This window comes from Paroedura picta, chromosome 1 (assembly GCF_049243985.1).
Source record: "Paroedura picta isolate Pp20150507F chromosome 1, Ppicta_v3.0, whole genome shotgun sequence".
NCBI classification, from domain to species: Eukaryota; Metazoa; Chordata; class Lepidosauria; order Squamata; family Gekkonidae; genus Paroedura; species Paroedura picta.
The window spans coordinates 69,466,440-69,491,247 of NC_135369.1; the positions used below are offsets into that span (position 1 = coordinate 69,466,440).

The 24,808-nt window shown below is 43.0% G+C and overlaps 1 protein-coding gene across 5 annotated transcripts in view; it reads left to right on the plus strand.

The window, feature by feature from the left end:
* The window catches only part of KIF6 (kinesin family member 6), a 214,631-nt gene that overhangs the window by 173,391 nt on the left and 16,432 nt on the right, over positions 1-24,808 (plus strand). For all 5 annotated transcript variants that reach the window (XR_013231806.1, XM_077341951.1, XM_077341917.1 and 2 more), the window contains one exon: positions 23,274-23,355. Coding sequence is in view for 4 of the 5 variants with exons in the window: in XM_077341951.1 (XP_077198066.1) it covers positions 23,274-23,355 (82 nt within the window). In the remaining variant the exon portion in view is untranslated. The remainder of the gene's footprint in view (positions 1-23,273; positions 23,356-24,808) is intronic.

Genomic DNA, 24,808 nt, shown 5'->3' on the forward strand with positions numbered 1-24,808 from the left:
ATATTCCTGACATCCCTTTACAGTTGTTGAGTACAGTAGAATTCAGATGGCTCTGTGCAATAACTTGTTGTTCACTGCTTTCCATTCACCTCTGTGGCTGGGGTTTCCAGGCCTGCAACTTAAATCCCTGCTGTCACAATGATACCAGGTATTTTCATCATGCCTCAGAATATTTATGTTGCTGTGTTTCCAAGTACTGCTGATATGCTCAGTGTGAGAAATGGTTGAAGCTTTTTTGTGACCACTTTCTGCTGAGGAGCTAGGTGTAGAGTGCAGGTTGTTATTTACCTGTGGCAATGTGAGGAAAGAATAGGGAGGATAGATCTCCAAAGAGTAGCTGCACTTCCTTGTACAACCATACTGATTACTGAGAGGGAAAAGGGTAATAGAGCGTTTCAATTCCAGCCATACGTGGTATAAACATTACTTATTGTATTTATTTGTTTACATGATTTGTAGTCTGGTTTTCTCACTGAGACACAAAGCAGATTCCCCAGTGTAGGTCTGTCACAGTCTATAGAATGTGCCATCCAATAAACAAGGCAATAAGGTTTGAATTGCAGAAAAGGAGCTGAACCAAAGTATAAGCATTAATATGACATGTTAAATGATGCAGAAATTACATAGCAGGATCATACTTCAAATACCAGGCAGTAAATAGAATACACAGTATAGTACAGTCCACAATCCTTATATCTTTGCCAAATAATATTTCTTTAAATTTTGTTATGGTATGACTCTACCTATGTAAAAAAGCTCTCCCAAACAATTCAGTTTGGGACTGAATTGCATCGTTGGCAGAAAGCCAGTACAATGAGAGCCGTCCTGACCTTATCAAATAGGTCATTCCATGAAGGGGAAGTTACAATAAAGACTGCATGTCTGTGGGCATTTTGCCCATATGTAGAGCGGCCGCTGCAGAAGATCATGCTTGAAGTAGTGAAGCTGTAGTGGTGAAACATTGGGAGGGGGCAGTCCTGCAGATGTGAGGGACTAAGACCATGAAGAGCTTTGTATGTGATAGTCAGTGGCTTGAACTGATCTCAATAACTGATAGACAGCCAATGGAATGACTGCAGAATGCAGGCAATATGTTCCTATTAACCGAGCTGTGAAATCATGTACCAGTTGGAGTCTTGTTTACTTTGAAGGGGACCTTTGTAGAGTGTATTACAGTTCTACAGTTTTGATGCTAACCATGGTGTGGATCCAAGTAGCAAGGTCGACCATGTCAGGATGGGGGGCATCTTCCAGACTGGACCAAGATGGAGACACATGCAAATTTTTTGCTGCAGCATTAACTTGCTTCTCCAGCAGCAATATTGAATCCAATGTAATTCCTAGGCTCTTAACCAAGTCAGTGAGGGTCAGCTGAAGTCCATCAGAAGTGGAAAGTACAATATATTTCAACATCTCCACCTTTCCAACAAACATCACTTCCATCTTGTCTGGTTCAATTTTTTTCACTTTGAACTACCAGGCAGTGGCTCAAAACCTCTACTACATTACCAGGGGATTTTAATACAGAGCTATAGAACTGGGTGTTATCAGCATACTGGTGATAAAAAATTCAAAAGCTACAAATTATTTCTCCTAAAGGCATTACATAGAGGATGAATAAAGTGGGGGATAAGATTGCTCACTTGAATCCCATAAAATAGCTCCCAAACTGATGATATCTGGTCTCCAACAGCAAACCTTTGAGTTCAGTCAATAAAGAACAATTTAAACCATTCCATGGCACACCCCTGAGGCCTATGTTTGTCTACAAACACCTCAACCAGATAGCATGATTTACTGAGTCAAAGGCTGCAGACAGAAAAAGAAGCAAAGCCTTTTTCTGCATTCAGACAGAGAGTTACCTAAAGCAGTGGTCCCCAACCTTTTTATCACCGGGGACCGGTCAATGCTTGACAATTTTACTGAGGCCCGGGGGGGGGGCAGTCTTTTGCTGAGGGATGTCGCAGCCGCCGAATGAACCCCTGCTCCACTTGCTTTCCCGCTGGCGCCCCTGACTTCCCACCGTCTGCTAGGGGGCCCTGCTAGCAGGAGTTGCGCAGTGCCACGCCGAGGGGGAGCCGCAGCCATGGCAGCCACTGGAGAGCACCAAAGGTGAGCCGGCGGCAGAGTGTCAGGGCAGCTCCCGAGGCAGCAGCAAGGGAGGAGGACAAGGAGGAGCCATGGCCCGGTCCCGGTCCCCGGACCAGGTGTTACGCCAAATGCGTGTCTGTAAGGACACGTGTCTAAATTTAGTTGTGGGGAATCAGCTAGTAGAGCCAGCAAGAGGCAGCGTGGCGTAACGTGGGACCTTGTATTGCACAGTTTACTGGGTAATTATGTCACTGAGATAGAACCAAGGCAGACAATGATCTAAACATGAAAGGATTTTATTAACACACACTAATTAGACAAAAGACAACACATGCGTACTCTAGCAAAGAAATGTACATTCCTAGCCACTAGCACACAAGGAAAAGGCTTATAGGGGAGGAACCTATACTAAGGGTTGATAGGAAGTGATATCTACCTGTCTTCTGGGTGGAGCAGAGTTCCGGAGGTCCAGGGAAGCAATTTGGGGCGACGGACGAGGGACCAAGACGAGCGTCGGACAGAGTTTCTGTAGCCTGGAAACTGACTGCGCTTTGTGGCTGTTGGAGCCCAATATTTAAAGGAAATTTGTGACCTGAGGTGATAGGGGGCAGATCCTACCTTGTCCAGGGCTTGGACAAAGAGTTTGATGGCTGGAGCCGGGTCCCAACAAAGAAACAGGTTGCTGAGACAAAGAAACTAGCTGCTGGGAATATGAAGAAATATTTCCTGTCTAGAAGGGCTGATGGCCCATTTCTGGCAAATCCTGGATGATTGCTTGTGCCTGGGGATAGTGGTAAGGGAAAAGACAAAGACCAAATCTTGGATTAGATTTGGTGTTGAAAGAGAGTGGCCAGTTCCCCTTACAAGACAATGTGCTTGGCTGGCTGGAGGGGAGTCTTGGGTGGGGTGCCTTTGTCTCTCTGTACTTGCCAGGTGTGCTGACAAAGCCTAACTCCAAGTCCTGCTTCTGAGCCAGAAGTGGGTTTTAGTTGCTCTCCCATTATGCTTTGCAAGGCTTGACCTGGCTTTTCTCTCTCTGGTGCCAGGGTCTGCTCAGGAGTGTCAGGAAGGGTTGACACGGGTGCGCCAGCCTTTGATGGAGGGGTGGCAGCCCACATAACAATCCCCCCCTTCATTTGGGAACTACAAAGAGTGGAACTCTTTGGAACGTTCACAAATGACCAAAACACATGTAAGCAAAGATAAACTGTCCACAAAAGAAAATAGTCAGAAAGACTTTTGGGAGGGTGAGGTAGGTTTCCAGTTCTTGCCACTAGAAAAACTTCCTACTCTATCAAAGCCAAATTAAAAGCAAAAATAGTATTAGGAGCTAAGGGCTGGTCCCTTTTAGGTGACAGTGGAAATGTGCTGGCAAAGTGAAAACTGAATCTTTTTCCTTATGACAGGTTTGGGCAGTTATTTCTAACATGCGGGCAGCAATCTACCTTACAAATACAATCTATAATAAAACATTATTCTAAATATCATTAATTAAAATTACATTAAAATGCTTAAATCCTAAGGGAAAATACACACACATACACATCAATACAACAATACAATAATAGTAAATGAAATAAAATACATAATTCTCATGGAGGGAAAGAGGTTAGGCATCTTTCCCTTTAAATCAAATGTCCAATCCGGTAGCGCTAGCAGCTGCAATTGCTTTGCTGCTAGTCAGTCCAGTCCATGTGTAGGCTAGAGTCAAAATTTTTCCAATCAAAGATGAATTTTTATTCCATCACCATCTTGAGTTGGTAGACAGGAAAGGCAGCTGTAGGTGATGCAGGTCCACAGCTGTGCAAGAAAAATGCAGTGGAACGGAGGGATCCTGTCCATGCTGGTGAAAGGCAGAAAACAGTTCACAGCAGAGTCCATAGTCCTTGGGGCTGCATGAAGTATCTTCCTGGAATACCCAGGCAGGGGAAAAGCAGGAAGCATAATAGTTCAAAGCCAACTCCAGGTCAGGAGGTGAATTTCAGTAGGAGCCAGTAGAGGGCGCAGAGTAGACCAAGGGTCCATTATGGGTACGAGGCAATCAGGTACAGTCTGTTGAATTGTCCCTTTTCCCAGCAGGCAAGGTAGAAAAGGGGAATGACCAGGGTGATCTGGCAGATGAGGATGATGATGGGGTGCATCTTGAAGTTGATGGCACTGGTAGCATTGCTTGACCATCTTAGCAGGGATTCCTACCACTGGTGATGTCCCAAGTTAGTAATCTTGGTGGCTAAAGTGGAGATCTGGTTACCGTTAACAGTGACGATCAGGATGGCAGCATCTCCAGCTGTTTCACTGCTTCCAGGGTTTTCTAAAGAGCAGGATGCATGAGGAGGTTGTGGAGGGGTTCCATACCAAGTCCCAGGATGACAGGAGAGATATGGGAGCTCTTGCTTCGTCCAGAGGAGAGCGGTGTAAGTGAAGACCCATTCATGGATTGAGTACATGTTACAGGAACAGTGATTAAATAATGGTGCCAAGGGCTGGATCCGGTGATAACCAATGGCCAAATTATACTCTTGGGTCATGTCCAAAAGAGCATTTTTCCTGATCAATTTTTGGTGGGGGCAAGGCACGGGTGATGTGCCTCTAGGGCTTCACTGTCACAGATGAGGCCTTATTTCTCCCGGCATTGGCAACCTTGGACATTGACTGTCTGCCAACCCGTAGAAGAGAGATCCTAGCCCAGTGGCTAACATAGAGGATGTCTCCGGACTGAATTAGAAGTCCAAGAAGAACTACAGGGTGAATTTGGAAAAAATTCCGGTGGAACTACTGTGGCCACGAACAGGCGGAGCAATCCCGGCTCAATCTTGCAAGAGAGCCCACCAATCAAATAGGGCAGCTTCATTCGGCATGAGGGTTGCCATCATGAACTGCTTTACTTAATGTGGCCCTCAGATTTAGGTCTGATTAGTTCGTGACTAGGGCCAAATTAATAGAGTGAGCCTGCGCACATGCGAGTGCCAGGGAAACGTTCACTCATTGAGTTCATGGAGTGCTGTACTTCTACAACAATCTCCAGAGAAATTTGGACTGGTTTGGCCAGTCGAGAGGTGGCATCAGTTGCTACTGCCTGTTTATTTGTCAGAACTTCATTTTTTTGCTACATCGATCTGGGAAGCACCCATGCTAATTGGGGCTAACCAGATGGATACATTTATTTAGCTGTGTAAAGTATTCTCCCCCCCCTCGCGTCCAAGAGTGGGCAAGGTCTTTGTCCCTATTTCCCTTTACCCTGGATCAAACTGGAGGAAGGTTTCTGCCACACCTTCCAAAGCAGGCTCTCCTGAATTGCTCAGTGAGAGTTGTTTGACCACAACAGTTGTGGTGGGGGCTGGAGGTTTGACCTCTGGGGGCTCTTCAGTGGCACAATCCTCCTGAGGATTGTCCGATTGTCCCTTCCATTCCTTGAACTGGACACAATCGAAATACTTCAACCAGATGCTCCCATTCTTAGGCAGAGAAACCTGGTATCCTTAAAGGGAAAGACTGTTCCTGTGCATGGGCAGAAGGTCTTTATTGGCTGCCTGATAAGCTAGATTTTAATTCAAAACAAAAAAAAATGACAAAAAGAAAAGAAAATGTTCTAATTGCCATTTAAAAATAAAAAGACAAAATGTAAAAGGGAAGAAAAATCTGTAAAGGACGCATTTCCCAAAGAAGATCTGTGACTTCCCCCCCTTGCTTCCATGAGGTGGGAGTCAGTCTTTAAAGAAACAAAACTTCCCTTCCTGATTTGAGAAGAAAGAATACTTTCTGTGCTGTTAAAGTTCCTTAGTTATGTAGATTATTTGCTTCCCTGCGGGAGAGCAAGGCATGAGTCATGGGACTGAGTGCCTAGGAAGGCAGTTAGACAAAGAGAGTCTGTTTTAAGATTGCAAAATAGTGGCTGTTTCAGTGTGACTGCAACTATAGCTGGAGGCTCTACCAATTGTAGCCAAATTTAAAATTTGGAAGTTTAAAAATAAAAATGGAAGCACACATGTTGAACAATTATTTTTCTGTGTAAATTAACTCAGTGGCACTGGAACTATTTGTGGAAGTTGAGAAAATAAGCTGATTATCTTATTGAATTGGAAATCTGTTAACTTTGCTTGCAACATTAACTGGAAGGAGGGAAGCTAAGAGTAAATTGAAAAAGAATGTTGTCCTTGCAACACATTCTTCCCTGTCAACTTGGATTTTGGAACTCTGTACAGGTTCAGAGGCAGGATTTCCTTCCTGACTCTGAGATGGGGGAACTGAAAATATTTCCTCTTCTTTAAAGACAAGAGGTAAAGCTGGGTTGCTGGATCTGCTGTATTTTCTTTTCAATTTCTTATCTGTGTGGCTTTGGAAATCCAGTACATTTTGCAAATGTGTTTTTACTTTTAAAAGTTCACCCTGGAATTCCTTGTTTTTCTCATTAAGATCCTTAATTTCTAAATCTTGTTTCTGGGTAAGAGTTTTAAATTTCTCTATTTCCTTCTGCCAATCCTTAGGGGATTCAGAAGAACTTTCTAGGGGGCTAGTTTTCTGTAGCTCATATCTAAGTATGTCTCTGTTCCTTTTCTCTCTAATGACCTTTACAAAAGCACACATGAGCACAGATGTGGGTTTGTCATGATACTGGGACATGTCTGCTCCAGCATTTCTAAGTTCCCGCCACAGAAAAATCCGGTCACTAATTTTATTCTGCTGCTGAGGGGCAGAATCTCTATTAGGTTTGGGATTATTCTGGGGGAAGTTACTATAAGAAAAACCACTCTGTGTCTTATCCCTGTTTTGGGCAGGGGAAGGTGGCTGTGGGCGCTCTGCTGAGTTGGCAGTAAGCTTCCCATAGGCAAGGGCTAGCTTTCCCAGAGGCTGCCTGTTGAACTGGGCCATGTCCAATCTGGCCTCCTTGAGCCCGGCCCAGAAGTATCTCCTTAGGAAGGTTTCCGGGTGCTGAGACCGATTCTGGGCAGAGGGAACTGCCTGCTGAGGGTTCCCAAGAGGTGTTGGGGGAGGCACAGCAGTTTGGGTGCCAAGGGAAGACTCTGCACTTTGGCCAGAGAGGTTTTTCCCTGCTCCAAAGCTGCTGTGTCTCCTGTTTTTTCTACGTTTCAAATGGGGGCCACTGTTGGCATAAGTGACCGCCTGCACTGATTCCTGGGAGCCTTTCTTGGGATGCTTGACTCGAGAACCTTGAGCATAGGCCGCCTCACGGAAAAGGTCGCCAGCGAGCCGTACCTTCTCCTTGAGCGCATACCAAGTGATGTTGGTCGGGTTGAACAAGCCTATAGCAATTTTTGTTCTGGTGTTGAGACCATTGTAGAACGGGGTCTTAAACTTGTCTACATTAAAGTTCCACATACCCTGAGCATTTGCCTGAACCTTCTCAGCTAACTGCGCAAGAAAGCACTTGTGGATTGAATAGCTTTCAGGGGTCTCATCGGGGCCTTGCTTGTCCATGAGGAACAGTAGCTCCGCTGATTGGCCTGGCCATAGCAACTTGGCTATTTCCCGGGCCCAATTCATTGGACCTAACTGTGCCATATTACGTTGGAGTAGGCCATTCCGTAAGGCTTGTGCGTCTGGTCCAGTAGCACACACCCTTACCAATTGGCATAGATCCTCCCCGCTGGCAGTGGGGTACTGCTCTAGGGTTGAATATAGCCATTGCACGCCAGTGTCCCTGTTGAGAGGGCCCAACTGGTCACCAATAGCCTTCGCTTCATGAGGCTTCCAAATCATGACTCTCTCCTGGTTGGTAACCTCAACACGGCCGTTTGCCATGTGCCTCCGGACTGTCTCATGCTGGACAGGATGGACCGGAGTGGGGGTTTCCATCCAATCAGGGTTGATTGGCAGATGTGAGACAGCCTCTGCTGGCAGTACCTGCTCGGTGTGAGACAGGTCTGGCAGGGCAGGGAGCGTCTTGGGGTGAACAGTTGCAATGAGAGCAGTCTGAAGCCCCAATTTTTGCTTCAGACCTTCAATTTCATGGCGGCACGCATCATGGCTTATGGCTGAGACTTGTGCTGCTTTTTCCCTAGCCAGAAATTGTGCTGCACTCTGTGCCTGATCATGCAGCTTGCCCAATTCTTTCACCTTAGCGGAGGCCTCTTCTGCTCTCAGAAGAGCCTGTTGGCACTGGAGATCTTTCTCCTGTACCAGATTTGCATAGTGGTTTTTGTCCACCAGCAAGTCAAATTTCTCTCCTTGCAACTGTTCTATTTTTCGGTGGAGCTTGCTAATTACAGCATCTCGCTCCCCGATTTCTCTCTCAAGATCTTTACTTTCCAACGCTGTTTGGAGTTCTCTAATCTGTGCCACACTGTCCTGCAGGGCAGTGTAGAGACCCCAGGCAGCGTGGGTACTCACACTTCCCAGTTTCAGCCTCCTGGAGTCACAGTAAGACTGAAAAGTCTCTGTAAGTTTCTCCAGGGGATTTGGGTCTTTAAAGAACCCAGGTTTCCAGGGGTTGCGCCCCTTTGACATGACCCACTTGGTCAGCTGGTCTACCCTGTCCTTGCTCTGAAAGGCTTCAGCAAGAACAATCTTTGCAGCCATCCCTTATGGCAGCAGTTACCCAAACACTCAAAGAGATAGGGGAAATCCTACAGGCAACGCACCTAAGAATTAACCCAAAGATTCCTGCCACCGAGCTCCGGTATGCAGCAAAAGAAAGACCAGGCCTGTGTCCTCTGTCTCTGCAGAGTGATTACAGCCTGCACCAACCCTGATTCATGGTATATACAGCACATGAACAGGAGGAAACAAAAGGGGGGGTTGGCACGGTGTCCTTTCTTGCCCTGCACTTAACGGGAGTGCCCGAAGTCAGGAGGAGCACCTGCAAACCTCGACTGATTCACGGTATCTACAGCTCGTGATCAGAAGAGGAGGAAGAGGAGCCCTAATTCACGGTATATACAGCACATGAAAGGGCAAACCTCAGCTCTGCCTTAGTGAAGGTCAGATGTGTGAGGGCGGGGTTCCCTATCACACGCTACCGTGGTGGGAGGCACCCTGTGGGTCTGAAAGATGCAATGTGGGGTCCCCACAGAGCGACAGTCAAAACCCACAACAAAAATTCCAAGTGAACACCGTTTTAGCCCACGGCCAACAGGCTTTATAGTACTAAAGGGAAGGAGGGGAACGGAAAACAGCCCACCCAGAATTCACACAACAGCAATTGGCAAACACACTCACACAACAAAAGCCACTAGTTCAACTCAGAGACTTTTCCCCTACGTCACAGAGGTTTTAAACCGAGGTAGTTGCGCCTCTGCTTTTACCACGGAATAAAAGCCCTGGGGCAATTGCCCGCGTGATCCACCAGATCTGTTACGCCAAATGCGTGTCTGTAAGGACACGTGTCTAAATTTAGTTGTGGGGAATCAGCTAGTAGAGCCAGCAAGAGGCAGCGTGGCGTAACGTGGGACCTTGTATTGCACAGTTTACTGGGTAATTATGTCACTGAGATAGAACCAAGGCAGACAATGATCTAAACATGAAAGGATTTTATTAACACACACTAATTAGACAAAAGACAACACATGCGTACTCTAGCAAAGAAATGTACATTCCTAGCCACTAGCACACAAGGAAAAGGCTTATAGGGGAGGAACCTATACTAAGGGTTGATAGGAAGTGATATCTACCTGTCTTCTGGGTGGAGCAGAGTTCCGGAGGTCCAGGGAAGCAATTTGGGGCGACGGACGAGGGACCAAGACGAGCGTCGGACAGAGTTTCTGTAGCCTGGAAACTGACTGCGCTTTGTGGCTGTTGGAGCCCAATATTTAAAGGAAATTTGTGACCTGAGGTGATAGGGGGCAGATCCTACCTTGTCCAGGGCTTGGACAAAGAGTTTGATGGCTGGAGCCGGGTCCCAACAAAGAAACAGGTTGCTGAGACAAAGAAACTAGCTGCTGGGAATATGAAGAAATATTTCCTGTCTAGAAGGGCTGATGGCCCATTTCTGGCAAATCCTGGATGATTGCTTGTGCCTGGGGATAGTGGTAAGGGAAAAGACAAAGACCAAATCTTGGATTAGATTTGGTGTTGAAAGAGAGTGGCCAGTTCCCCTTACAAGACAATGTGCTTGGCTGGCTGGAGGGGAGTCTTGGGTGGGGTGCCTTTGTCTCTCTGTACTTGCCAGGTGTGCTGACAAAGCCTAACTCCAAGTCCTGCTTCTGAGCCAGAAGTGGGTTTTAGTTGCTCTCCCATTATGCTTTGCAAGGCTTGACCTGGCTTTTCTCTCTCTGGTGCCAGGGTCTGCTCAGGAGTGTCAGGAAGGGTTGACACGGGTGCGCCAGCCTTTGATGGAGGGGTGGCAGCCCACATAACACAGGGGTTGGGGACCACTGACCTAACGCCACCAGGACCATCTGTTTCCCATAGCCCAGCCTGAAACCAGATTAAAAAGAGTCCAGAACATGAGCCATCCAAGAAGACCTGCAGCTGATCTACTACTGCTCTCTCAGTCTCTTTTCCAAGGAAGGGCAGATTAGAGATTAGGTGATAATTGGCCATGCCATTTTTCTATAAGTATTTTTTTTTAAAAATAATGGCCAGGCAATCTTTTTTGAGGTGCTGAGGGAAAATGTTATAAACTAGTAACTGATTTATGATGGATATAATGGGCTCAATAATGTGATTCTTATATGATTTTAGCAGCCAGGATGGACAAGGATCCAGTGTACAAGTAGTGGCCTTCATAGAACACATGAGCCTATTAGCATCCATCATGTTAACTGTGTCAAAATGGTCCATAAGCAAACCACATGAAGCATTATGTCTTTCTTCTGTACAGGTCATGTTCAAATGAGAGCATATTCCTATTCTATCAGCAAAAAAAAAAAAAAAACCTTTGCAAAGGTATTGCATCTTATTGTCTATTCCTGAAACACTGAAGGCTCAGATTTAGGAGTCAAGAGTTGTCAGGATACCTTAACAGTTGGGATAACATTTCTTTGCTGCTATCACCACCCCTTCATAGGTCTTCAGTGGGCTCCATAGTTTACTTTGTCAGATGTATGACTTTCCCACCCGTATCTTTCTAGATGCCTTCCAGCCAGCCCACCTTAGTTCCCTGAGCTCTGGACTAAACCTTGGGGCTGGCTTCCACTCCAAGGGTGGGAGAAGTTGAGAAAGAGAAATATTGTTAGTATCTTTGTGGAGCTTCATATTCCAAGTTCCTACTACAACCTCAACAAAACTTATGTTTGGAATTCTGTAGTCCCTGAGGGCATCTTGGAATCCAGAAAGATCCCTGAGCCTCAGTGCATGGACCATTTTAAGTGTCCCCCTCTTTAAGTTTTTGATCTGCTTTTCTGTCATTGACAGCATGCAGTATTTATTGCTCCTCGGAAAAGGATGGAAGAACCAGCTTATTGTCCTCATTGTACCACATATTGCTGGGTGCTTATTTTCTAGATTCCTTTGAACAAATTATGGAATTGTATTCTTGGTTGCATACTTGCATATATTGTATTGTAAGAGCAGATGCCTACATTATTTTAAATGACATAAAAGGTGATTTTTCTGCTAAGATTCATTTGTTCGGATGGAGTTGTTACAGGTCAAAGCTATGTAAGTTAAGACTTCTAGTTGGAATATTTGGTCACTGCGTCTTGGATTATGCTTAGTATATTCTTGGGAGATTTATTGCCAGTTCCCCCTCCCATGCCTGTTCCCAAAGGAGTAGCATTTAAGGGTGGGCTGCTGTGACAGGGGAAAATTAGATAAAATCACACACATACCATGCTGCCTGTTGAAATTTCAGGTAAGAGCCAAGCCTCTATTTTTACCCTGGATGTAGCATGGTCAACAGATGACCCCTATGTGAGAGTTGCTGTCTTTCCATTGTACTAATATAGTCTGTTCAGATTTTTGTTGGTGAACTTGAGAAGTCTGACAAATAACATGCAACACCTATGCAATAAACAGATGAGTATGATACCCTAAAAGAGGTTGTGAGTAAACAGATGAAACCAATGATTGCCATACCATGACTGAAAATTGAACAGGGATTGATTTCCTCTCTGTAGTTCAGATCTTTAACCATGTTGCAATGTTATTGAGCAATATCATTTTTTGAATATTTGTGTTTCAGGTTTGAAAGCAATAGTCATCCATTGCTGTCTGTATGTGAGCTGAGAGTTCTCAACTACCATCACTAACATAGATATGCATTTGACTCACTTCCTAGAGTGACCTCTAGTGGTATCACAGCCTTTCATCTGGTTATGGAAAAATTATTTTCCATGAGCTCAGAGCAGAGCAATTGGCACTGCTCAGCCTTGAGGGTTTATTTTTGGAATTCTAGGGCTAAAAGGAGGTTGATCAGATGATGTTTGTTTAGAGCGTATATTTTCCACTAATCGTAGAACAAGGTTTTGGTACCAGCTCTGGATGAATCTCAAAAACATTCCAGAAATATTTGCCTTGGGGTGAGGGATTTGAATTTCTCTTGGCTAATTTAAATCTTTTGGGGTTCACATTTCTTCAGTGTTACAGAAAATGAGTTTATTGGCCAGGAATCTGCAAAACAGCAATATAAGCAAAAATAAATGGGCATAGAAAGTAAATTTTATTCATTAAAACTATTGCTTTTGTATCAAGCCTGAGACTGGAAACATTTTTTATGATACAGTTGAGGCAGAGAAACAATAACATATGTTAATGTGTCCTGGCAAAAGTAGACAAATAAATACTAGTTTCAGTTAGCTGCAAATAAATAACTGTGTGGGTTATTTTCTCCCCAATAGCAAACATATTATCCTATCAGTTTGATTGCATGAATAAATATGAGAAAGCTGATATTTTTGCAGCATGTTGCATCAAAAGATAACAAATTCTGTTAGCTCTTTACAGATGTTCACAGCTGAGAACTGCAGTTCTAGCTGCTTTAACTGTCTACGTCCAGTAAAAACCTTATATTAACACAATTAGTTGCAGAGTTTTACAGTATTTTAGGAATACAATACTCTGAATTCTGAGATCTTGGAGACAGTCATCATTCATACTGTATTGCCTTTCACTGAGAGAATATTGCTGTAATCTCAATGAGCTGTACACACCTTGCCATATGTATACTTTATTAGCTCACTCAGCTTTATCTACATTCAGTTCTCATATTAATATGGAATGGAATGGCTGCTGTGGATATAAACATATTGTCCATGTCAGGAGAATTTTTAACAAGCATGTACAAATAATACCTTTTACCGATTCAACATATAAACAGGGATGTCAAAGAGACAGCTTCACTATAATAACTGTGGAAAATTATGTTTATGGTTGCAGTTTTTTAAATCAACTCTTTATTAACTCTTTTCCCTGTCTTTTTTCTCCATAGCACTTTCATCTCTCTGAATCCTATAATATGATTTTCCCACGCACACATTCATACCAACCACCCATTTTCCACCACTGGTCTGGTCTCATCTCCAAGTTAGTTCAGTATTTTTTTAAAATCCTTATCCTAATTAATCAATTGCCCCACTTTTTGTCTGTACTCCCCAAATAAGTACGTCTGTACATATCTGCTCTGTTTCACCATCCCATAGACCTCTCTGCATTCTTACTTTTCTTCGAACCCTTTCCTTCACTTTTTTCACTTTCTCTTCTCCCTGCATTACATGACAACCCCCCCCTTTTTTTTTCTTTCTTTCTTTCTCCCTGTACCACCACAGGTCTCACTTAGGCAGCCTTCTTTCTTTCTTTGCATTTCCTTGCATATTCATATTTCTTTTATCTGTGTTGGCTCTTCTTAAGTGTAATTCTTTCACAGAGCAAGTGAATTAGCAATCTGTCCCTAAATTTTACTACTTTATTACAGGTTGGCACAATAATGATTTAATGTCCGACCATAAATACACACATAAAAGATAATGTTCAGAGAAAGTTGGGCTAGAACCTTGCTCTCTGGTATCTTTGACAAATACAAGGGCTTTCTTTTTTTGTATGAAGGAACACTCAGTAATATGAACTTCTATCTATTATGTGATGTGGTGCTGCCTTCCAGATAAACTTTCTCAACTTTTTTACCATTGAGAAACCCCTGAACATTTTTCAGGCTTCGAGAAACCGCAAAAGTGGTACAATCAAGGTTGGGAAGCATAGCTGTGTATATACCCACCCTGGGCTTCTCCCCTTCACATCCCCTTCAGGCCCATTGCTGACCATTTGTGAGCAGGCGGGTTGACATGACCATATATATCAGCAGTCCCCAACCCCCAGTCCAAAGACCAGTATCGGTCCGTAGATCAGTCGGTACCAGGCCGCAGCTCCTCCTCGTCCTTCTCCCTGGCTGTTGCCTCAGGAGCTGCCCAGCCACTTTGCCGCCAGCTCACCTTTGGTGCTCTCCAGAGGCTGCCATGGCTGGGGCTCCCCCTCGGCATGGCACTGTGCAGCTGGTGCTGGCAATGCCCCCCAGTGGGTGGTGGGATGTCAGGGGCGCCGGCGGGAAAGCAAGTGGAGCAGGGGTTCAGGCGGCGATGTCCCTTGGCAAAAGACTACCCCCCTCCCCGGCCCTCAGTAAAATGGTCAAGCATTGACTGGTCCCCAGTGATAAAAAGGTTGGGGACCACTGATATATATGGTCATAAAACCCAATAAATGTTTAACAAATTTGTATCATGAAACCCTGGCTGAGAAATCCTGCTCCAGATGCATATCATCTCATCTGCCACGTGTGAGAATCAGGCATCAGGCACTGTGGGGTTGTCTCCATTTTTTCTCTTTAATTCACAAATCTCTTTTCAACCTCATCTCCCAGTCCCTGTTTATTTTTATTTCAATCTTTTAAAGCTCAGTTTCTTTATTCTACTGTCCTACCCTCTTATCTGTATTCTCTTTTGTTGGGTTAGTGGCGACAGCATACAAAACAGTTCACAGACTGAGTGGACTTTTCAGAAAGTCTGACTATTTGTGAAAGAATGGATGGATTGATGGAATAAGACCTGATCCAACCAGCCTGAATTGCTTTTCCTGTCTCCATATTGATTTAAAAAATGGGCAGCAATTCCATCTCAGACTTTTGAATCCAGAGGGAGAAGAGCAACAGCCTGTATTTTTAGAAGTTTGAGCAGGTCTTAGACATTCCCATTAGTATGAGAAAGAGTCACAAATAATGGCGATAAAGTCTACTGGTCTACTGTGGGGCACAAATAAAGTAGGAGGGGATGCAATTGGTCTACAGGGATTTTTTTTGCCTGGGCCTTGAAGTTCTGTATCTGTGAAACTTGAGTATCTCCTTACTAGCATACTGTTCTCTAAGTAAATGATTTTTTTACTTGATGATTAGCCAAGTGCTGAGAATGTTGCTGCTGCAGCATTTGCAAAAAAAAATGGTTGTGATAAAATCTAATAACTATGGTGTGGTGTTTTTATGCAGCTGTAAATGAAAGCCAGAACATAAAAAAAGAAAAGAGGGGAATCTTATGAAATATAGATTCCAGGTTCTTGGGTCAGATTTGGAATAGCTCTGATCCAGAGAATGTTAGGCACTATGTATTCTGCTTCCACATATGTAAACAAACAGAGATATTGGGGGGGGGGGGGCTGGTTGATAAAACATTCAGGAGATATTGCAAAGTTTCAATATGTGGTCAAGACCATATGTTCAGATGACTTTAAAAAAAGATGCTGTGATAGTTAAATGCAAACTCCATGTTTAGAAGCAACATATCTTTGAGAAACAGATACTGAACATTGGAGTTGGTATTAATCTTTAAGCCCTGATCCTAGGGCCATCTAGTCGACTCCTTCTGGAAACGGAATGCCAGAAATAGACTCTGGTCTTCTCTAGCAAGGAAAAATTCATGTTCTCAATTTAACCTATTGATAAAAGAAGAAGAAGAGTTGGTTCTTATATGCTACTTTTCTCTACCCGAAGGAGGCTCAAAGTGGCTTACAGTCGCCTTCCCTTTCCTCTCCCCACAACAGACACCCTGTGAGGTGGGTGAGGCTGAGAGAGCCCTGATATCACTGCTCGGTCAGAACAGCTTTATCAGTGCTGTGGCGAGCCCAAGGTCACCCAGCTGGCTGTATGTGGGGGAACACAGAATTGAACCTGGCTCGCCAGATTAGAAGTCCGCACTCCTAACAACTACACCAAACTGGCTACAACAAACTGGCTCAGTGTTACTGGCTCTCACACCAAACTGGCTGTCATACCAAACTGGCTCTCAACATCAAAGTGGCTCTCATAAACCAGATATGTTTTGGGACTTTGCATTGACCAAGTATTAGTGGCTTCTTGAAATCCTCATATTAGAAGAATTTTCTTATTAGATTCATTTGAAATCTTTTAAATTTATAGAATTGGAAGGTTGCTATATAGGTCATCTACGCTCCCCCCCCACACAGGATTTGGGACCTGAAGTAAATATCATCAGGACCTCCTCTCCACCCGCCAGTAGTGGGAGGGGGGGAAGTTGAGTTGCTGATCTCCGCCATGCCGGTAATGTTGGCAATGTTATTGTTGTCTTTTAATGGGTTTTTAATGGAGATTTTAGGATGCTGTAACCCGCCACAAGCCCTAAGGGAGTGGCAGGAAATAAATCTAATAATAATAATAATAATAATAATAATAATAATAATAATAATAATAATAATAATAATAATAATAATAATAATCTATTCAAACTCTTTGCTCTATGCAAAATCAGCCTAAAGCATCCAGGAAAAGTATCTGTCCAGTTGCTGCTGAAAGACTGCCAATAAGGGGGAGCTTACAACCTACTTAGGCAGTTGATTCTACTGCCGAAATACTTGGACTGTGATTCCCCCCTATGAACTAACCAGTGCCATTCTACAAATAGTTTAAACCCATTACTGTGGGGCCTATCCTCTGCTGCCAACAGGAACTGTTCCCTGCCCTCCTCAGATACTTAAAGAGATGCCCCCTCTCCTCTTCTCCAGGCTGAACATTTCCAAAACTCTAAATCTTTCCTCATAGGGTTTGGTCCCCAGGCTCCGGATCATCCTTGTCATTCTCCTCTGCACCCTCTCAATTTTGTCTTCATCCTTTTTGAAGTGAGGCTTTCAGAACTGCACACAGTACTCCAGGTGGGGTCTGACCAATACAATGGGACTATGACATCTTGTGATTTTGATGTGATATCTCTGTTGATACAGCCCAAGGCTGTATTTGCCTTCTTTACTGCTGTATCACACTGTCTGCTCATACTTAGCTTACAGCCCACAAATACCCCAAGATCACATTCACATACACTACGCAGAAGTGTATCCCCCATCCAGTATGCATGCTTCTCATTTCTATGACCCAGAACTCGGCACTTATCCTCATTGAATTGCATCTTGTTCTTATTTGCATGCTCAAATCTAGTTTAACTCTATATCTTCTGGGGTGTTCACTATTCCTCCCAGTTTGTTATCATCTGCAAATTTAATAAAGAGTCCCTCCCCCTCCTTATCCATCCAAATCATTGATAAAAATGTTGAAAAATACCTGATCCAGTACTGAGCCCTGTCATACCTCCCTGTGATCACTGCTCACCTCCTTCCAATCTGATGAAATATCATTGATATCCTTAGGTGCAGTTTTCTTACCAATTCCATATCCACCTAATCATCTGAAAATTCAATCTGCAGTCCTCCAGTTTACCCATCAGAACATCATGGGGAACCTTGTCAAAAGCCTTACAGAAATGCAGGTAAACAACATCAGTGTCACTTGGTCAAAGAAGGAAATCAGGTTGGTCTGGCAGGACCTGTTGAAGAAAAATCCATGCTGACTTCCCTGGATCAACAAATTGTCATCCAGATGTTTGCAGATTGCCCCATTTAAAATGTGCTCCATTACCTTCCCTGCATTTGAGGTCAAACTCACAGGCCTGTAGTTTCCCATTTTAAGATTGGGATAACATATGTTCTCCTCCAGTCTTCTGATACATTTCCAGTCCTCCAAGAGATCCTAGATGATGGACAAAGGTTCTGCAACCTCTCCAGACAGTTTTTGGAGCACTCTCAGGTGCATAACTGCTATAATCCATAAAGGAGCCATTGACTCTACTTTCAACTGAAATTAACAAAGCTTCAGAAAGTTTTACATTAAAGATCTGGAGAAATGACTGTCAAACAATGCTTCCATAAATAAGTGAGATTTTTTAGGATGGAGACTGTATGTTTGGCGTTAGTCTGAAGAGCGGATATCATAAGTTTTTTAGCCAAGCATGTTTCTAGTTTTGTGTTGTCTTGTTAACCCAGCATGATTTTGTATCTAGTAAAACAACAGGTTTCCAAATCTCCACTTTGGCTAGATTCTTAGATTTTTAAGACCCTTTTGGAAAGGCACTATAAAATTGTCATCTCTGTACTTTATTCAGATCCCTTCCAGCAGAGCTCCTATTGCAGCTAACATGGTTTCTGAATTTGTTTTACTTTTTTCATTCTTTTCGTATCTGGAATCCATCTGTAAAGCATGGAACATAGTTCTAAGAATGTCACAAAGAGTGCAGCATTTAATTCAAAATCTGGGCCTTTCATTGATGCTATTAGAATTCCAAGGGCACTAGACAAAGTGAACTTCCAAGCAGTTCCACTGGAATACTCTGTTACTTTCTCAAGTCCTCCCAAATCACTATTTTATTTGCTTCTTGCATATGGATTGAATATGCTTCATTTACTATATTGCATCTGGTGATTACAAATATACTTTTGATGTATGCTGCACCTATACAATCTGATTTGACATTCATTGTTTAATAGCAATGTTCATACTGGGTTATATTTAGTTCTTGAACCTTTTCATTTAGGATCTATAGCAGCAGATGCATGAACTCTATAAATATATGCAACTCAAAACAGCAAGAAAGTTTTCCAGATATGAACACAAGCTGCCTTACAATGAATTGGACCATAGGTCTATAAAGGCCTGTATCATCTGCTGAGACTGGCAACAGCTCTCCAGGCTGATCTTTTACATCACCTACCACTGTATGTGTGTTAGGTGCCATCAAGACACTGCCAACTTATGGCAACATAGGAATGAATGATCTCCAAAACATGCCACTATTAACTATCGTGCCATGTATTTGAACTGGCAATATTATGGGATGGCCCATTGTTCTTTAATTTTGAAGCTCAAGCAGCTGGTCAGGGACAAGGAGAAAGGGCCAGCCCAGGAGCTACTGGTGAGCCTTGCATTCTTTCTTGCAGTGTGTGAGGCATGTCAGACTAACCTTCTCCCTTTTTTTGAGAAAGTCACTACTTTGCTAGATCAGGGGAATGCTGTGTACATAGTTTACCTTGATTTCAGTAAGGTTTTTGATAAGGTTCCTCATGATATTGGTATTGGCAAGCTGGTATAATGTCGTATGGATCCTATTACTGTTTGGTGGATTGAGAACAGGTTGACAGATCACACCCAAAGAGTTCTTGTAAATGGTTCATCATCTTCTTGGAAAGGAGAGATGAGTGCAGTGCCTCAGGAATCTGTCCTGGGTCCTGTATTATTCAATGTATTTATAAATGATTTGGATGAAGGAATAGAGGGGGTGCTCATTGAATTTGCAGATGATACTAACTGGGAGGGGTAGCAAACACACCAGAAGACAGAATCAGGACCATCTGCACAGTCTAGAAAACTGGGCTGAAATGAATTTCAATAGTGAAAAATGTAAAGTTCTGCATTTAGGTAGGAAAAATCAAATCTATCACTATAGGATGAGTGAGACTTGTCTTGGCAGTAGTAAATGTGAAAAGGATATGGGGTCATAGTAGATCATTAATGGAACATGAGTCAGCAGCATGACTTGGTAGCTTAAAAGGCAAATGGGATTTTGGGCTGTATTAAAATAAATATTGTGTCCAGATCACGTGAGGTGATATTAGCACTTTATTCTGCTCTAGTTAGACCTCACTGGGAGTACTGCATTCAAATTTGGGCACTGCAACCAATTTCGGTTCCCGGACACTGGGCCACGGCTCCCTCTCCCCGCCCCCCGTAAGAAACTTCCCAGGCCGCAAGCAAATTGGCCGCAAAAGCAGCTGATTAGCTTGCAGCCCGGCAAGCTTCTTTTTGTAGGAGGGGGGAGGAGAGGGAAGCAGGGCTGCGCATGCGCGTTTGCGCCATGTGCGGCCGCAAACGTGCATGCATGGCACTCCCACGTATGTGCGCATGCGCGGGGGTGCCGCACATGCGTGGCATGCGCACCGGGCGATCGCCCTCCCCGCCGCCGGCGCCGCCGGTCTGCAGCCTCAAGAAGTTGCGGACCACTACTCTGGAGGATATATCCTGTCCATAGATTAAAAGTAGATGGTTCTGCAAAGAATTAAAATACTGTAAGAACTTAGCATTTTGTTTAAATAAATAGGGAATTGTATATAGTGTGTGCCCTGAATTGGATCACACAGGCTAGCCTGATGTTGTCAGATTTCAGAAACTGAACAGGGTCAGCTCATATTTGGATGGGAGACCATCAAAGAAGTCAAGAGAGGCAATGGCAAACCACCTCTAAATGTCTCTTGCCTTGAAAATCCTGCAGCTTCACCATAAGTTGATTGCAAATTGAAGTCACTTTACACGCATCCACACCGACACATATGGCACGTAACATCCAGTTGTTACTCATCATCAGGTACTGAAATAGGCAGTTTGTGTTGATGACAGTAGATCACCAGAAAAGTAATACAGAACTTTTTTTTCTTTCAGATGTATTTCAAGTGCACTACAGAATTTTATTTTATTTTATTTAATGGTCCAACCAGATCAGTAATGAATTAATGACTGAACCATAAAGCTAGCACAACCTGTTTTCCCGCTGGTTGTGACTAAAAAAACAGTAACTGGCTACTGTTGCAATACACTATTTCTTCTACTTTATAGAGCCATATTTCTATAATTCTAGTGATAATTGTTTTTTTCCAGTTTGGTTCACTCACATACGATTTGCATTTATTTTGAATTATTTTGTGAAACTTGAGAAGTTCCCCACAATAGGGCATTGCATGTCTTCCTAGTTCTGGCTAATCCTGATAATGTTGCTAACATGTGGAATGGAAGTCCTGTATGTGGCAGTGTTCTCCTTGGCTTTTAGCCTGTATTAAAACACTTGACCCAATGTACTTTCAGTGAAATTAATTGGTTCAGTCTCTCTCTTTTTTTAAGCTGCTTGGTGCTATAACTAAAGATTAATGGTTTTAACTGAAGTGCTGACAAGCAAAGAGGGGCCATTAATACCTTGGTGTTCCAGCCAGAATTCCTTTCCTTAAATCTAGAGTAGAGTTGTTTAACCCAATGGTTGTTTGATTTATAATCTATTTTCTTGGCTAAAGGAATGATTGAGATGGAAGACAAATTGTATTGTACTACATATCTTTTGTTCTGCACTTTTTATTGCATGACATTATGACCATGAGTTATTTGCACTAATATTAATATGAAAAACTCATGTATGGGTTTACACAGTTTGTATGGTTTCATGTTTGTTTTTGCAGTGCTTTAACCCACAATATATGTGAAATTTGAATACTGCAACCTGGCTCACACTTTTAATTTAACCACTTTTCCAGGCTAGAGCTACACCCAAGACAATTTACCAAACACCTCTTTACAATATATAAATGGAATTAAACAATACAAAATAGAAAGCAGAGTAATGCCATTCCAGAGCATGTGAAACAACTTATTAATTTTCAGCTGAAATGTAAATATGAAAAGAAATATTTCTCTTGAAAACCTTCACAAAGCAGCTTAATCCAGCCTCTTTAGAAAAGAAATCCCAGAGAGTAACAGTTTCTCAGTTGTTCTACCACAGAAAAGTTTCCGGGTCATACCTTTGCCATATAATCTCCCAGGGAGAGAAGCCCAGGCAACATCTTCAGATTTCAGTAAATGGTGACTTCTATATGAGTGAAGGTGCTCTTCAGGAACATGTAATATCAAAATTAAAGCTTTCCTATATATAATTATGCATCCCGCTTTACCTTAATTTCTTTGCATTACTTTATTTTCATTGAATATATTGTTGATGACTTTTATTTATTTTGGACATTTTTTCCTGCTGCTTTTCTAGGCCTGCTTGAGGCAGCTCAGAACAATCAAATAAATCTAATCAATACAACAAAACAGTTTAGGAAAACAAATTGCATAGTAAAATCAGTCAGAAAAAAGATTAATAGGTGAGACAGACAATACAATTATACAGATGAAGCATAAAGGGTTAATGAAATATTTTTTGACATTGGATTCCTGTCTTATGAATGTAGCCTGTTTTACCTCAGCCATGCATACGGATGTGTACAAGCATGTACCCTCACACCCCTATATCAGCAGTCCCCAACCCCCAGTCCGATGTTTATATGTTACATATAAAAGATGTGGCATACCATGGAAGGTATAGGAACTGCAACTATGTCTCTCCAGACCTGTTTCCCTATTTTCATCAGCTCAACTATATGTTCTCTGTAAGATGACTACAACTTGCTTGAGGGCTGCTGAAAAAGGTTTCAGGTGCACTTGAAGCTGAGGCAAAGGACATGATCATTGTCAGGCCAGTCATCAAAGGAGAATAGTGAATGAAGACAATATCTATCATCTACCGTGAGGCTGGGGATAAGAGAAAAACGCATAAGGCAGACTAAGTTGAGAAAATCATGCAAGACCTTGGGAACGATCTCATCTGAGAAATTGCACTGAATCCCTTAGTGAGCATGTAAATACTAAAAAATAGGATGGTGAATAACTAACAGAATAACTTGCTGCTTGTTAAAGAAGGATATATAAAAGTTGCCAAGTCTTGGTAATTTCCCTAGCTTTCTCTTTCCCCATGAAACAAGCAGTGATACTGCTCAAGGAGGGGAGATCTGGGAGGTGGAACAGAAGACAAGCAACATATAACCCATCCTTGCAATATACCTCAGAAGGGATCTCTGTGAGTATTATGTCTTAAAGTTCACATACATGACAAAGCTGTCAAGCATCATCCCAAAGCTACAAAGTATGTTTGCAAGATAGAAAACTAGGTACATTGTTACATGGAGTATTAGATTTTGATCTTGGCCTGAGGCAAACCCAGTATTACATTTAAAAATTTCTAAAAGTCTGCAAATGGTAAGATCGGAACTCTGTAAGAAACATGAATAGTATTGCTTTCTGCCCAACACATAAGGCAATTCCACTGAACAGATGCTTTCCTTTAGCTTTATGTTTTACAACAATTGCTGAAACAGATTATACTTTGCAGTTGTTGCCAGTTCGCAAAAAATGGATGAACCCGATCCAGTAGAAGAAGCACTTCGAGCACAAATTGAAGAGGAAAAAATCAGGTTGTTGCAGTCTCTTGTTTTTAAAACTTTACATTTCCTATACTGCTTCCATATATACTGCTAACTCTTCTGAACTCTACATGAGTCATAACTCAACAGAGAGCTAACTATATAGTATCCAACTAGATAGCTAACAAACCCATTATAGTGTGTGCCCTTTTTCATTACTCCATAATCTTCTAGGCCACTAGTCCTAGCCTATAGGGAGAGCTGTTTCTGATGTGAACTGGGGGCAAATTTAATAACATTCTGAAAGGCTGATATGAGGGACCAGTGCCAGGAATTGCAAGCAGAGCTCTGTTTGTGCATGTGGTTCCCAGCTGAGGGTATACACATATCAAACCAGCTTGCATCTGCTTATTGTCCTCACTGAATCTGGATATTAGTCAGTTATGTCCAGGATTAAAGTCAGAATTAGGAGAAGGAATGATCGCAGCAGGCTTTTCCAAATCAGAGTATAGAATGGGCCTACTACTTTGTTCTGTGGAAATTGCACTGAAATGTCTTGGTCTGCTCCAGTTATTTCTTGCAGCCATATTGTTTGATGTAGAATCATAAAGTTGAAAGGGATCACCAGGATCATCTAGTCCAACCCCCTGCAGAATGCAGGAAACTCACAACTACCTGCCCACCCACAGTGGCCCCAATTCCATGCCCAAATTATGCCCCCCCAACCCAGAATCCCTGGTCAGTTCAGGCTGGAAGAAATTTTCCTCCTGACACCAAAATGGCAATTGGCATTTCTCTGGACATGCAAGAAAAGGCCACAAGAGCCTAAAACCAATACAGTCCCCTCTGTCACCCATTCACAATCTGCCTAAGTTTACAGAATCAGTATTTCTGTCAGATGGCTATCTAGCCTCAGCTTAAAAAACTCCCCAAGAGTGAAATACTGAAGGAAAAATGGGAGGAGTCTAAAGAAGCAGGATGACTCCATAAACAACTTTAAAAAGCTATGAGTAATAAAAAAGACTCATTTAGGAATTGGGAGGAAGGCATAACCAAGGATGAATATAAACAAAAACCAATGCTTGTAGTGTTTAAAAAGGGACAGCATTTGCCTGCCTCCAATCTTCTGGCACTTCACCTGTTTTCCAAGAATCATCAAAATAATGGAAAGAGGTTCAGAAATTACATTTGCAAATTCTTTTAATACCCTTGGATGCAATTCATCAGGCCCAGAGGACTTTGTTTCATTTTTAAAAACTAGGTGTTTATGGACTACCCCTCGTATCCCTCATCATGTGATATGATTTTGTCGGAGATGTGGCGGTCCTGCTCCATTCACAGCCGGGAAGCTGGGGCCTCGGGAGGGAGGGAGGCGGGAAACGAGGCTTCCCTGCCTGGGAAAGGAGCTTTCCCCGTGCCGCAGCCGGGGTCCCAGGGGAAGGGGGCCGGGGGCACCGCTGTGCCGGGGGGGGGCTCCCAGGAATGATGCTAGCACCCGCTGTAT